Below are 16270 nucleotides of genomic sequence, written 5' to 3'. Positions count from 1 at the left end.
TGACCTAATTCCACAGACTTTCACATCTGTCTTCTTGTCCCACTCTGCCACTAACCTGGTTGGGTAAGTCACTCAACATTTATTTGGGCTTTACTTTCTCATCAGTATAATGGAGAGCTTGGGCTACAGGTTACTAACCTGCCCTTTGAGTTCTCTAAAATCTGTGGATTTCACTTTGCTGGGGCTTCCATTAGGCACTGATTTGGGTACAAAGCTGAGGTGAGCTTGACTCTCTGATGATATCTGATGAAACGTTAGTGCTTTATTATATCTCAAACCTATACCTACTGACAATTATTTTTATTTTTTTAGAATTTTTAAAATAAGTTTTTATAAATAATGTATCCAAAGATTTTGACCCACTACATAAAGTAAGAATCTCACTCTTTAAGAAAAATATACAGATTTTGATTAAGAATTTAAATTCTGAGAGGCTCAAGCCTGATGTCAAGCCTTTAGATTTCTACTGCTTCAATTCCAAAGGACCAGTGGATAGCAATTTTAATACACATAATTAGTTTTTTCCTGGGTCAGACAGCTTTATTCTGCTTCATTAACCCCTTCTGTGCTCCTTGATGGATATTGGAATCTGGTTTCCAGATTTTTGGATTTCCTTTAATAGGAAACTTCACAATCTGGTAGATTGTGGTATACCTAACTGACAGTTATATCTAAGTGTACTTAGACTCTTACTTTTTTCTTTTAATATTTAGTGTCTACATTTGATCCTGAAAGAGCTTCTACAGTCCTATCAGAACTGTAAGAAGCTAAGAATTAAATAATTCTTCCCAGCAAGGGTTGTGTCACCCAGTTATTTCGTAAACCTGTTCAGTGGAGTCCTATTTCACAGAGCTGCTTTTTGGGTTTTTACTTTCCATGGCTTAATTCCAGTTCTCATTATGTCCCATCTATAGTTCTTTAAATCTATTACTATAACCCAACCCACTAGAATCCTGCAAGCTAAAATAACAGTATTATACATTTTTTTAAATTGACAAAATACATTTTATAGGAATTTACAATGTAAAATCATCATTGAACCAAAGCCAATGGTGAAGTCTCCTGGGAGAGAGACTCAAATTAGAAGACAACTCGAATCTTAATAGCAATTTTCTTCTTTTTTTCCTTTCTTCCTTCCTCCCTCTCTCCCTCCTTTCTCTCTCCCTTCTCCTTCTTCCCTCCCTCCCACCCCCTGCTCTCTCCCAATTTCATTTTTTCTTTCTTTTTAGTTACAAACTGAATTGCAAAACATAAGACTCTAAGTGGTACTAGAATCAACAATAATTTTGCATGTATATTAATTTTATATGCGTGTCACGTATTTTCTGGGAAAGAAGAAAGTAGAGCATTAAGGTACTTGTGAATCAGTCTGGCCCTCTGAGGAGCTCTGTTTACCCCTTACCTGTAGAACATGCGGGCTTACACCTGCTTTATCTCTGCTGTGCTGACACTTCAACCTCTGTTCTACTCTGCAACTTGGCTCCATTGTTCCCTTAGGCCATTAACTGATAACATTTTTAGCCTTATTTTTCTGAAAAATTTTTTTTGAGAAATTAAGCTAAGTGTTTTTTTACCTCTATTAATTTCTCATAGTGGATCAGAGAGAAGAGAAGGAGAAAGCAAAGATAAAAGAAAAGAGAAAGGATGAGGAAAAGAGACTACCTTTGGCACTCTTCTCCTAATATTCCACTCAACTTTTATAATTTAGGATTAAAATTCCATTTTCCCATGTTACAAACTCATTCTTCTTTTCTTAAGAAAAACTGGCAGCATATATTGCTTATTATTTTTATCTGCTTTTAAAAGCTGCTGATATTCTTAGCACCTGGGATACCTCAAGAACTTACTAGTTCTTATGTAGAGAGAGTCTCAACATGCTGTGGTTTCACAGAAATAAACATGTGCCTCCGTCCATAAGGGCTTAATGAAACAGGCAGCACCAAATCAGCCTACAGTGGCAAAGCCCTGGCAAGACTAAAGTTGTAGGGATCCTTTTAGAATTTAACTTTCAAAATGATTTGTTGCAGGATTTGGAGTAAAATAGAAATGCTAGTTCATGCAGCAGAGATTGATACAAATATGTGATAAAGGGCTACTGTGGCTTACTAGACCTCATGAAAACTTAGGGGCATTAGTTGATAGTAATATTAATAGGAGTCAATTAAGTATGTATTATAACCTTGGAAATATCTTCATCTTCAATTATAATTTTTAGTATTTATCATCTATGGACAAAGCAATAGCCCTGTATACTCTGCTTTGATCAGACTATACCTCGAACATGGTGTTCGGTTCTGGCCACCTCAGTTTGAGATGGATACAGACACAATGAAATGTACATAGGAGATTGACCATGATGGTATGGGAACAGGGGAAGGCAGTGCCAATAGTATGCCCAGAGGAAGAAACACTGAGAAGAAATACGAAAAGCATTTTTAAATATCAGAAGGACTGTTACATGAATGAGGCAGCTTTTGTTGTAAATAGTGCCAAAGAGATCAGAGCCTGAATCACTGAGTTAAAGCCTGAATCAGTGACAAGGATGCTCCCTAAAATGAAGAATTTTTAAAGTCAGAGTTGTTCACATGGAACAGGCAGTCTGGGAATTAGGGAATTCCCATCATGGAGGCATTTGGGCATAGGATCTCGTAACAGAGGTAATTCCAGCACTAGGTGACGGTTGTTCAGACTGAGTGACCTTTAACCAACTCCCTTTCAACATTAAATGCTACAACATTATGAAGTCAAGAGCCATTTTATTCCAACAGCCCCTGGACACATCCATAAAGCAAGGGCTGAGTTTAAAGAAAGATGGATAAGATGAGAATGAAAATTTGCTTATTCATTTCAAATTCCCAAGCTGAGATCCATCTAAAGGAAATGATTGTCATTTCTAGTTAAACAGCTAAATGAAATACCTTCAAATGAAGAGATTCAAAATTTCTTCATTTTGGAAATTAGTTATCCACATATATAAGGTTGTTACATAGTCCATTCAAACTTGGCCTCTCATCAATGCAGCTATTTGGGGATATCTTGTTAGAAACTAGCAAATTTTTAGGTCTGTGATTGTCATATTATATCTCATAATAATTTCACTTGACACCATATTTTGTGAGTGTATGCATCTTTGTGAGAACATCACTTTCCTTTTATCTTCTGCACAGGTGAAATGACTCTGAAAATGTTGCATAAGAAAGCAGCGAAATATAATATGACAGTAAGGTATATTACTCGTAGAGTCCTAACGATGATGCAAATAGTATCCACTGGGGGATAAACAGAGGTAAACATATAGTTGATGGTTTACAGAAAAAGAAAGAAAAATGATGAGTAGAAGCCTTTAATATTTATCAAAACAACATTTACAAACAATGAGACAGGTACTTTCAGGTCCCTAAATGACCATCAAGACATTAGCTCTCCTAGGCGGGCAATCCCTGGCTACAACGCACTTACACTTGGCAGTCATTGGAACTGAAAAAGCTAAAGTGACTTTGGATTAGGTAGGCTTTCCCACTATTTAGGTTTCCAACAAAATCTGGACAAATCAAAGAAGGAACCAGTAATTACAATACAAACAACCCAGAGGCAGAGAAAGACTAGCTGCACTAAGACTGATCCAAGAGAAAAATACAACATGAGAGACGGAAAATGGAGAAGCAATCAGAACACTGTTTGGGAGAGTCAAATGATGCAGAAAAGAAACATAAATATAATATAAATTCTACTCTAAGTAAACATTTCATTATTTCAGTAAAAAGGCCAAAATTTGCCATCTTTATCACATTTATTTACTGTAAAAATGCTAGTTTTCCAATGAACAATAAGGATGTCATTCATTAATATAACTACATAACATGACCTGGTCATACGCACTGATTTTTAAGTAAGGCAGAAAACTAGTAGTTTCTTTTAAGCACATGAATAGTTACAATCATCTATAATTTGTCTCTTTCATGAAATCAATATTGAAAACTTACATTTTGAAAGCAGTTTTGTTCGAGTTGAGTTTTCATTATGAGTTCAAGATCAAAAGTAGCTTTTCACTGCAAAGCTTAGAGTACATCTTAGAATGGGCACTTGATCCCTTCCCTTATAAACCCTCTCTTATTAAAAAAAATATTTTAGATATGAACATTAATCAAAAATTTCTAGATTTTCAAATGTAAACAATAAAAACAATTTTTCTGCTTAATAGAAACAAATAGTAAGAAAGTAATCCAGTTAGTAACACTTGCATTTTCAAATTGAAAAATGCGTTCAAGGAGAGGGGATTCAAAGAGACTAAAAGAAGACAGTCAGTGATACCAAATACATGTTGTTTAAATGATACACTAATTAATAATTGCAAGATAAAATGAAAAGTTAGTAACTCAAGGAAGGGTTACATTTCAAAGATAAGAAATGGAAGATAAAGCTGGTAGTTAAATTTTATCACAATAAAAATTCGCAAATACCTTCTTCAACATCTGAGATATATTCGCCATCACTGAGCATTTCAGGGGCGTTGGCTTTACGAACTGCATGATTTAAGTGAACAATGTAAGTGTGAAAAATGCATACTCTTGATACTACAACGAAACATATTAATGCTTCTAAAAACATTTTGCAATGAATTTTCTTCAGGAAAAAAATACAAAGTCACTCTTTGTTACTATGAACTCAAAGGAGGTTTTCATACCTTCATCATCAGACATGTCAAGGACTTCATTCATCGTTTCTGGAACATTCATTTTGTGCTTCTCTATGACAGTCTAGTAACAAAGAAAGCAGTCATTTTAGTATGAGCAGACAGGACATTTTACTGAGACTATTCATTTCTTCCTAAATTAATCTGTTGGTTTACTGTGGGATTTGTGTGTTGAATATCTTGAAGGCCCCCTCATACAAAATGACATCAAAATTATGCCTTCGTAGCACTAAGTTCCTCATCATATACATGGCAGAGAACGAATACAAGGTGAAAGAATTCTAGTGGCAAAGCGCACCAGCTTAAAAGCTTTAGGTCCCCAATAAAGCTTTTCAAAGGGAAAAAAAGGAGAGAGATACCACCTCCCTTAGTTCATTCCTATACTTCTTCATGGTCTTCATGGATCTGCCACCCCATTCCACTAAAAGTCTTAGCTGAAGATAAGCCAAATGATTGGCAAGAAGCCTGTCTTTATTGCTTGTGCCAAGGCAGCCCCTTCTCATTTTCTCTTCCTATGTGTATGTTTTAATTTCTAGAATAAATCACAATATTGAGATTCCAATAACTTTTACAACCATGTGTTTGCAGAAAATATTTTAGAGGTAATGCATTTGCAGGATAATTTTAACTGCCACAAAATTTTAAAGAATGGTTTACAGTATGACAGAGCAAAGGCTCTACTGAATCTTTTACTTGCTCTTTTGATGACTTTTCGCCTAGATAGATTGTATCCATCCAAAGAACACTGACAGTATTACTTGTTTGAAAATATTAATGACTTAATATGTTTTCATTTTAAAATGAGTCCTCTTTTAATCTGAGCATATAAAAGACTAATGGTACAAGTCATGTTGAAGTAAAGCATTATTTTGTATTTTTTCCAGCATGTAATACTGTAATTGAACATTTTCAAAAAATAAATATTTTATATTAGAACAGTTTTAGATTTACAGAAAAATTGCGAGGATAGTAGAGACTGTTCACCCAGTTTTCCCTATGATTAACACATATTAGCATGGTACCTTTGTCACAATTCATGAACCAATATTTATTTATTATTATTAATTAAAGTCTATATTTTATTCAGATTTCCTTAGCTTTTGCCAAATATCCTTTTTCAGTTCTAGCATCCCATCCAGGGTACCATGTTATCTTTTGCTGTCAATCTCCTTAGGCTCCTATGGCTAAGTTTCTCAGACTTTCCTTGTTTTTAATGACCTTGACAGTTTTGGGGTGAACTGGTCAGGTATTTTGTAGAATGTCCCTTAATTGAGATTCATCTCATGTTTTTCTCATTGATCAGACTGGGGTTATATGTTTTGGGGAGGAGGACAACGGTGATAAAATGTCATTTTCATTACATCACATCAAGGGCATATCCTGTCAACATGGTTTACCAGGGTTGACGCTGTATTTGGTCATCTGGCTGAAGCAGCGTCGGTCAGCTTTCTCCACTGTAATGTACTCTATTTCCCCTGCTCTCCACACTGTTTTCTTCCGAGGGAAGTTACTATACTCAGACACACTTGAGCAGTGGGGAATCATGATCTACCTCTCGGAGGGGAAAGTATTTTCATAAATTATTTGGAATTCTTTTGCCTGAGAAATCTGCCTCTTCCTCCACAGTTATTCAATCATTTATCCGTATCAGTATGAACTCATGGATATATATTTTATACTTTGCACTATACCCCAAGACTATTTTATTCCTTTTGTTCAAATTGTTCTGGCTTTGGCCACTGGGAAATCAGTGGATTCCCGTGTCCCTTGAACATGTCCCATCATTTTGTGTATGTATGTTTATTTATTTATAGGGAGGGCCTTACTTTTGGGCATTACCAGAGGTTCCAGGCTCATTTTGTATATTTCCTGCCCCAGTTGTAGATTTTGTCATTTCTCCAAGGAGCTCTAGTTCCCTCCATTTTAGAGAATGCTGTTAGAAACCAACATCTGAGTGATAGAAGTACTCTGCTCCTTGCTACTGAGGGAATTTTAAACAATGCAATTTAAATAGCTTAATTCGTATCTTTTGGATATCCGCTTCTAGCCACTCAGTTTCTTACTCTGCCATGATTGTAATGTCATCAACTAAAGCATCTTTCTCAGAATTGCCATATCCAACATGGCACTCCTCCCAATTCTTTTTAAGGCTGCTGAAGAACTGACGCCTGCTTAAGGAGACAATGGTCGCTGGGGCTTCCATAACAGGTCTGAACAAAGACCCACCTGCGGGACGGCTGCACTGTGCTTAGTTAGCTTAAGGGCACACGCCGCACCCTGAATCCCGTCAGTCCTCTCTGAGCTAGATGACAGGCAACTGCAAAGGCAGGGCTGACAAGGTGGTGTCTCAGCTTGAAATAAAGTCTCAAATACCACAGTGCTGGACTAGGTCTTAGGGACTTCAATGGACTCTTTTCTAGTCAATGTGAGTGTTTCATTTGGTGGAAGCCTCATTTACTTCACCAGGCAAACTGGACCTTCCTGTTAGCATGAGTAGTCTTTTCTCTCTGGCAGAAAATCACCTACCAAGTCAGCTGATGATGTTGAGTGAGAAATGGCATGAGTCCCGTGCACATTGTTTCACTAGGAACTGAAGCCCTAAAACCCTTTTCTCTCAGTCCATTTCCTGAGGCTGTAACTTTACTTTCCCTGTCTGTAACTTTATTTTCTCCTAAAGCTCTTTTTGATATCAAAGAAACATTTTGAACTTTCCTAACAGGTGAGAAAATCATTGACATTTAATCAAATAAGGTTTATTTTTTGGACTATTATACCATCTTCAATTCTCTAACATTGAAACAGAAGTTTCACATATTTATTTCAGTGCCTTCAAGTCTTTTATAGCATGGTGACACTTGGTTGTTATTTAATCCCCTGTCCTTCTCTCCTTTCCTACTCTCAAGAGAGTTACATGGCATATCTATAAAATTAAGGTTAATAAACATTATTTATTTAAACTCTTTTCTCGAGAATTTAATGATAGATTTTAAGATGATGAAATACTCAAGAGGTATAGGAAAGCAATATGTAGGAATTTATTTCTATTCCAGCTATATCTTAAAGTTAGAAATGTGCCCTGGTTGACAACCATTGCTCTAGTCCATTAAAGCTACTGTTTTCTCTTTTGCAAATTACAACATTTCTCTTTTGTGATCAGCAGGCTGAAGTTTTAGTTTCTAAAATCTGTACACAGCCAAATAACTCAACCGGCAGGTAGCAACAGAGTCCTTCAAGCCATGGTGTTCTGTACGAAGCACTGTATATCCAGACTGCAGACATGAACTATGCCTTCTTCGTGTTGGAAGGTGGCATATGAGAAAAGGAAGCACAGCTGCTAATTCCAAGTGTTGCAGAGTCCTAAACTGACACTGTACGGACTCAGTCTCGGGCCTGTGTGTTGAGTCATGCAGTCAGGAATAACTCAAGTAAACCTCTGACATGGGGCAATATCTGCTCTTGATTCCAAAGTTACCAAATCCTGATGGAGTTCAAAGGCACCAGACGGGGTTCCAAAGAAGTGATTTATCCTGGAGGCTGGGAGGTTGTAAAAATATGTGGTGCAATAAGACCTCCTAGTAAAGATTTACTTTAAGTTTGAATACAACATCCTATTGTTTTTCCTAGGAAAACTCTAATAGGTGAATGGAAGAGAAGCGAGCGTGGTGGGAAAAACTGATTTGGATCCTACCTCTAATGTTTCTCTAACAAGGCAAAAATATTTTTACAATAATGATGACCATGTATCCATTATCACTTGTGAGTTAAAATATTTTAAAGAACCAACTTAGAGTTTTCATCTTTCTTGCATTGCCAAAGAAGGATGTCAAAACATCTCATTAAAAAAATTTTTTATATCAACTTAAAGAAATACATTTAGCTTTTTATGGAACTAAAACCTCTGTAGATTATTGAAAGGTATAACTTTTGAAAAGGTATTTTTAGTGTTTTGAATTTTTCTTCCCATCAGAAATGAGAGTTTTGCTTTGCTGACTGCCATCAAGGAGGTGACAGCATTTGGAAATACGGTGCTTAGTGTCTGAATGGAGGAAAAAAGGTTCATCTCCCCAAAGCCTGGAAAAATCTACAATCTGAGAACTGGCTCTTGGGGTAACGGGGTTACAAGGTCTGGCATCCACTACTCACAGTCGTGGTCACAGTCTCTTCAGTTACCACCTTCAGGGTGTCCACCACTGAGATGTAGCCAAGCCTCCGGGCAATGGCCAGGGCAGTGTTCCCATTCTGGGAAGAGGGAAACATGGACAAGGAATTACAAGTCATTCCACGTGTCTCAGCGCCTGTGTGTTTCCACACATTTGCCTTTACAAACGTAAGGCGAGTGTCTCACCAGTCCTTTCCCATTGTCATACCCCAAACGCTGTTTCATTAAAGACATACTTTGCACAAAACCCACCTAACCTGTCTCTACTCATACAGCAGAGTCTGGGCTGCTACACATGGAATCCGAGAGGCTTTTTAATGTTTTATGTAATCAAGGAAAGAAACACATGCTTATTCTTATGTATGTACTCCCTACTGGGTAGCAGTGGGTTTGTAGTTTTTAAGTGGGAAACATTAATCACATCTCTCTCTCTGGACAACTCAAAACAATACAGTTATTGTCCTTTTCCCTTCATTCTACTGAATGCTCTGTTTATGCCTACTAAACATAGAAAGTCAAAAAGCAACCTTGTCCAATAAAAATGTAAGAAGACACCAGCACCCAGGCCCAGCTCCCCCCTCATCACTTAGCTGGCCCTTTGCTCTTACCACAGTGAGTTCATTGGGGGAGGCATTGTTCTGAAGCAAGACATTGATTATATGCGTGTGTCCCTGTTGAGCTGCTTGGTGTAACGGCGTATACCCATTCTGTAGAAGGAAGATGGAAGAAAAGACTCTTACTTCCTTGGACACAAGATCAATAACTTGGTAGATACAAAGGAGAAAGGAGTTTACCTTTGTTTTGGCATTCACTTTTGCAGAATGCTGGAGCAGGAAGTTAACAATCTTGATGTTTCCATAGTGGCAGCCCACATGTAGTGGTGTGTATCCCATCTGTAATTATATATATATATATGTATGTATATATATATATATATATATATATATATATATATATATATATATATATATATATATATATATTTTAAAGAAACATCCTAAGTATACTTTCAGTAACAGATATCCTAAATAGAAGCAAAAGTGTTATTTAACCTTTCTTAACGAGGCAGAAAGAGTTTTTTTTTCCCTATATAAAACAAATGTCATTGATAATTCTCAGAGCTAATCTAAGGTATGAATAACAATACCACCTCACATGGAAATAGTTACTAAATATCCCAAAGTGCTCACTCTAGCATTGGCTCATTTTATTCCCATAACAACTTTTCAAGATAGGATGAAAAGATGGAACAACAGACAGCATAGATAGAAGGATCCAGTGGCTTCTTGCAGAGGGTCAGAAGCGTGCTCAATGGACAGACTTGGACTAGCATTTATTCAACACTCTACTCTCTAAAAGCATAAAATTGAGGTTAAAAAATGTGAAGTGGTTAAGTGATCATGAAAGCAGTAGATGATGATCAGAATGCATGACGGAGGTTGGAAGGATAGAAACACTGAAGCAGGAGAGGCTGGTGTGAGTTCAGGAGGTCTGCGATGTATGAACTTGATCTAGGAATAGATGCTCTAGTTAAAGTCTTCTGCCTACCTAGCTAGAGCCCCACACTTTGAAAACCACTCATTTAGACAAAGCAATGGACTGCTTCTCCAATTAATATCCACTGACCCCTGAGGGGCTATAAATTCCACCAAATAAAAAATATATCATGTGTGTACGTATGTGTATGTATATATAGATACACATACACACACATACACACATATATTCTAGATAATTATTTTTTATAAAAAGGATATTCCAGATATTTTTTCTAGATGGCCATAATGTAACAGACTCCACACACAATTTCAGTGCCCATGGCCAATCTCTGTTTATGATGACACTGGCAGCACCAGATCACTGAAAGGGAGAGCACAGACTTTTAATAATATTTCTAAATGGGCATGGGTCAGGGGTCCATGTTTTCAAGTGTCTGCATCTCATATGTGATGGCATTAATGTGTCTTTATGGTGACTCTGTGCTACAGACTGAATGTTTGTATCCCCTAAAAGTTGTATGCTGAAACCCTAATCTCAGTGTAATGGTATTTAGAGATGGAACCTTTGGCAGGTAATTTGGTCATGAGGGTGGAGCCCTCATAAATGGGATTAGTGCCCTTATAAGAAGAGAAAGGAGACAGTCTGCCTCTTCTCTTTTCTACCTGCTACCAGCACCTTGATCTTGGACTTCCCAACCTCCAGAACTCTGAGAAATAAAGGTTTGTCCAGGCTATAGCATTCCTGTTATAGCAGCCTAAACTAACTAAGACACTCCAGCAAATGGGTGTATTTGAATTTGAAAAGGGGACGTCCAGAACACAGCTGATTGTGGAAGGTGAAGACACCTCAGCAGGGATGTGCTGCCCTAAAGAATTGACTCTGGTTAGATTCTATTCCATGAACTGAACTGTAAGTGCAGCCACTGACCAGACCCTGCTGATAAGCTCACCGTAACCACATGTATATGAGTCTGACTTAGGACCCCTAAAGCTGCTTCATGCATGATGAAGGGTATCCCATTTTGGGGACCAGAATTCACCTGCCTGCTTTGCAGGGTTCTTTCTTGGTACTGAGGAACTCAGGATACTGTGTTAGGAATCAGAATGCTGCTTAGGGAGGGAGACATGAAAACAGTTTTTTCCTACCAGTTCTCAGTACAATTAGCTTAACTGACTGAAGTAACATTATTCCCAGTGTTAGTGGCAGAGGACTGATCCCAAGCCAAAAGATTATAGAAAATATTTAAAAATTTTAAGTATTAAGGAACTCTTCAAGTTTCCGGTCAACATGCCTAAGCAATGATGCAACAGTTTCCAATGGCTACTGTGCTACTGTATTGATCAGATTTTTAAAAGAAATTGAATTATTCTAAGTACCTTAATGTACAGTTTCTTCTCATCCTCATAGCTTCACTGTCACTCCTAGTAAAACCCTAAGTCATTATAGTGGACTGTTAGGACATGGTTGGTCTGGACCCTGCTCTCCACCTCCCATCTATTACATCTCTGAGCTCGTCTCCTACGAGTCTCTCCCTTGTTCACGCTGCTCTAAGACATTGGTCTTCTTGCTGCTCCACAAATACTACAGTATTTTATTAAAAATACATATGCAGGGCCTCCCTGGTGGCGCAGTGGTTGAGAGTCCGCCTGCATACCGCAAAAAAAACAAAAACAAAAACAAAAACAAAACATATGCATGCCAGGAAGATTTAGTTTTCACCCAGAGAAACCAAAATTGGGGCTCCTCCATTCATTGAGGGTCACAAAGTTCCCACGGTAAATGGCACCTTGCACAAACATGCCCAGAGAGATGTGATTTGGGAAATTCCCTTCAACTAGTGGCAATACATTTTGGAAAGACCAACTCTTCTTTCTTTAATAACTAAGGAACAGTCATAGTTCAGATAACTGAGCAGCCTTTGCTTCCTTTTTTTCACTGTTGTCTACTTATACCATCATTACAAGCTGAAGTTAAGTCATCTTCTTTAGGCAATACTGAAAGGGTGTATTTGTGTAGGAAGAGCAAACAGGTACAGATGGAATATTCAGGCTGCTGTTTCTGATCTGTGGTACCTGAGCATGCGCTCTTACTGAGCAGTAGTTAGGTGCCTCCCTATGCAATATGGTTTGAGAAGGCGGGAGCAGGAAATCCACACTATTTCCTCACCTCCTAAACCTGTGCTCTCTCGAGTCTGTCTTTGGCCTTCCTTGCACTTGGCATAGTCTTCCTCAGTGAACACACCCACTCACAACTACAATTATTCCCTGATTTTATTTCAGTTAAAATTTTTGTTTTCAGGGCTTCCCTGGTGGCGCAGTGGTTGAGAGTCCGCCTGCCGATGCAGAGAACGCGGGTTCGAGCCCCGGTCCGGGAAGATCCCACATGTCGCAGAGTGGCTGGGCCCGTGAGCCATGGCCGCTGAGCCTGAGCGTCCGGAGCCTGTGCTCCGCAACGGGAGAGGCCACAACAGTGAGAGGCCCACGTACCACCAAAAAAAAAAAAAAATTTGTTTTCAAATTTTTTATGTTGAGACTATTGTTTTAGGGAATACCTTTCTCTTGTCACATGTTACACTAAATATTACTTAAAATATGGCAGGCTGTAAGATATTTTTATAAATAGCTTTTTCATAAATTTAGTTCAGTAAAACTGATTGAGATTGAAAAATTGCATTTAGTAACAGACAGAGATTTTTCCTTTAGAAAACAAACTCTGAAAATAAACTCTCAGTATCTCATTTCCTGAAGGTGCTACAGCTGAATGTCTTAGCACGCTAAAAAGGGAAAAAAAGTTGAAAACATTTCTCCTGTGATTTTTTTACTTTATTGTTCACCTCCAAAATTAGTGTGGGGTTAAAATGGAAAACAAAACAAAGATCCTCTCAGAAGAGTCAAAGATTATGAAAGTGTATTTCCATAATGATAGAAGAAAAATAAGGCAATTGTCGTCTCCATCCCTAACCCAGCCTATCCCACTTCTGATATCCCTTATAACTTCTTTGACCATTTCTCTTTCTACTGGCACCTTCCTCTTAGCCTACTAACATACTGCCATACTTCCAAACTTGGAAACAATAATCACTCCTTTCAAATATTTCTCTCCTTTCCTGGGTCTATATTCTCTTAAAGCTTCTTGAAAAAAACCCCATTTTTATTCACCATTCCCTTCCATTTTCCCCATATCTCACCATCTCCACTACTCCAGTGAAACTGCCTTCTAATAACCCCAGTGCCACTCCAGTGCACGTGTTTTAGTGCTTTCTCTTCTGTGACACACTCTCCTTGACAGTCTTCAGTTACTTGGCATCCATGTCATATTCTTTCCCAATTTCCCTCCTGCCCTCAGTCAGGCCTTCTTCCTTCCAACTCCTCCATCCACTTTAAAATATCGTTGATCCTAGGGATTTTGTCTTTGATTTCCTCCACACTGTTCCTCAACGATCATGTCCACATTCACAACTTCAACTGATACATTTATTCTGACCACGTCCAATTCGGTATCTTTAGTCCAGACACCCCTCCTGTATCCCAGACCAAAACTTTAGTCATTTACTAGCTGTCTCTACCTAGATAGCCCCTAGGTCATGTAAGACTCAACACACCCAATACAGAACTCATGGTGCTCTTTCTCCAACCAGCTTCTTCTCCTTCACTTCCTGTCTTATTGAATGGGACTTGTGATCACCTGGTTACAGAGCCACATCCTTAGATTCATCCTGAATTTCTCACTTTTCCTTAGTCCCTATATACACATGGTCTCAAGTCTTATTGTTTGTACTTGTTAAGTATTTCTTCAATTTTTCTCTTGTTTACCAACATCCCATCTGCCCCTTATTTGAGGCCTTCTCTATTCTTCATCTGGACCTCAGCAATAGCCTTCCAACGGCCCCTGCTCCAAACTCTTTTACCAACTCGTTCTTTGCATTGTCTCCTAGGATCTTTCTAAATCAGATATCTGATCTTATCATCTACTGTTTACAACCTTTCAAGGCCTCCCAGTACAAACAGGATTAAAAACTTAAGTGTGGGGCTTCCCCGGTGGCACAGGGCTTCCCTGGTGCAGTGGTTGAGAGTCCGCCTGCCAATGCAGGGGACACGGGTTCGTGCCCCGGTCCGGGAAGATCCCACATGCTGTGGAGTGGCTGGGCCCATGAGCCATGGCCGCTGAGCCTGCGCGTCCGGAGCCTGTGCTCCGCAATGGGAGAGGCCACAACTGTGAGAGGCCCACGTACCGCAAAAAAAAACAAAAAAAAACAACAAAAAGAAACTTAAGCGTGGCACATCAAGGCCCTCTGAGATCATCTTAATTATCTAGCAGTATCTTGGGGCGTGCCCCCAATTTTTTCTCATGTTCCTGTGATGCTGAACCAGCTATAGACCCCTTCTATACTCCCACCTTTGTAAATAATTCAGTTAACGCCAATATCTCTAAATTTATTTATTTATACATGGGGTCAAAATCAGGCTTTGGACCAGCTAGCTATGTTACCTTACATGAGTAATTACTTTTCTGTGCCTCAGTTTCTGTAAAATAGGGATACTAATTTTATCAACCTTATAAGATAGTCATAAGGATTAAACAAATTAATAAGGGTAAATGCTTAGAACAGTATCTGACACAGAGAAAATGAGTAGTAAATTTTGCTATTATTATTACATTTTTATTGTTGTGTCTCCCTCTCTAGACTATGAATTCTGTGAGGACAAGGAACATATCACCCAGGTAAGAATCTAACAACTAGTAAGAGCTCTAGAAACAAATGTGAAATGAGTATGTATCAAATAAACATTTTTCATGATTTTACACGCATTAAAGGCAAGCTAATTTAACTATTTACTTGCTAATCAGTACCTCCGAGAATCAGTGCTTTGGTGTGCTTTGGGGTGGTCTAAATAAAATGCTTCCAGAGATTATCCTTTTAAAAAGCAAAAGAAGTGGCTTCATTTCAGCTGTATGACACTGAGCATTAAACCCTGTGGCCAGCCGCACAATTTAGTCTGAACTCATTTGGTGAACTTCAAATACAAAGTGAGGTGGAGATATGGTGGGTCAGCAGGCCAGTGGGAAGGCTACACGGCTGTTACCAGGATGTTCTGGTGTCTTCCCCACAAGAGACAAGAGCTCCTGATAATTTAATTATTACTATTTTAAAATTGAAGCCAGTGACTCAAATGGTACCATACATTCTACCTGTCGGCTGCTTGCAGACGTCATCTTTACCAGGAAGAATTTGGAAGCTCATGGGATACAATCAACTCCTTATTTACAAGGCTAGGAAGCAAATCCAAGCAACCCATCTCTTTGCACTCCTGCTCTACTCAACTATGGGACAATCATAGCCTCACTTCTTTTTGGTGCTGTGATCTTTGCTGAGAAGAAAAAGGATGAGAAATTTTTTTTAAGAGACAGAGAGATGCTTTCTGAACTACATCACTTGTAAACGGCAGGAAAAGGTACATGCTTCAGAAATATTATACTGAGTACAAAAATGATTACACACTGTGACCTGAGTTGGACAGGGTTAGGAGGAAACCCTGGTAGAGACCCGATACTCTTTTTTGTTTGTTTGTTTTTGCGGTACACTGCCCTCTCACTGTTGTGGCCTCTCCCGTTGTGGAGCACAGGCTCCGGACGCACAAGCTCAGCGGCCATAGCTCATGGGCCCAGCCGCTCCGCGGCATGTGGGATTCTCCCGGACCGGAGCACAAACCTGTGTCCCCTGCATCGGCAGGCGGAGTCTCAACCACTGCGCCACCAGGGAAGCCCGAGACCCAATACTCTTAAACCGTGGGGTTGCTTTGGCAAATCTAGAACAGAAGCTTCATGGCACCATTTCGTCTCCTCTCAACCTGCCCTTGAGAATCACTGCCTTAATCCCTGACTGAATTTTGGTGGTGTATATGTTGGATGTGTTGAGA

The 16270-nt window shown here is 38.8% G+C and overlaps 1 protein-coding gene across 1 annotated transcript in view; it reads right to left on the bottom strand.

Annotated features, from left to right (window-relative positions):
* ANK3 (ankyrin 3) overlaps positions 1-16270 on the bottom strand; it is a 337518-nt gene that overhangs the window by 115932 nt on the left and 205316 nt on the right. The window contains exons 19-23 of the mRNA XM_082643157.1: positions 9647-9745; positions 9461-9559; positions 8837-8932; positions 4685-4757; positions 4461-4523 (exon numbers count right to left, since the gene is read on the bottom strand). Coding sequence (XP_082499283.1) covers positions 4461-4523; positions 4685-4757; positions 8837-8932; positions 9461-9559; positions 9647-9745 — 430 coding nt within the window. The remainder of the gene's footprint in view (positions 1-4460; positions 4524-4684; positions 4758-8836; positions 8933-9460; positions 9560-9646; positions 9746-16270) is intronic.

This window comes from Mesoplodon mirus, assembly GCF_964341445.2.
Source record: "Mesoplodon mirus genome assembly, chromosome: 2".
Lineage (NCBI taxonomy): Eukaryota > Metazoa > Chordata > Mammalia > Artiodactyla > Ziphiidae > Mesoplodon > Mesoplodon mirus.
This window is presented reverse-complemented; position numbering and strand designations above follow the sequence as displayed.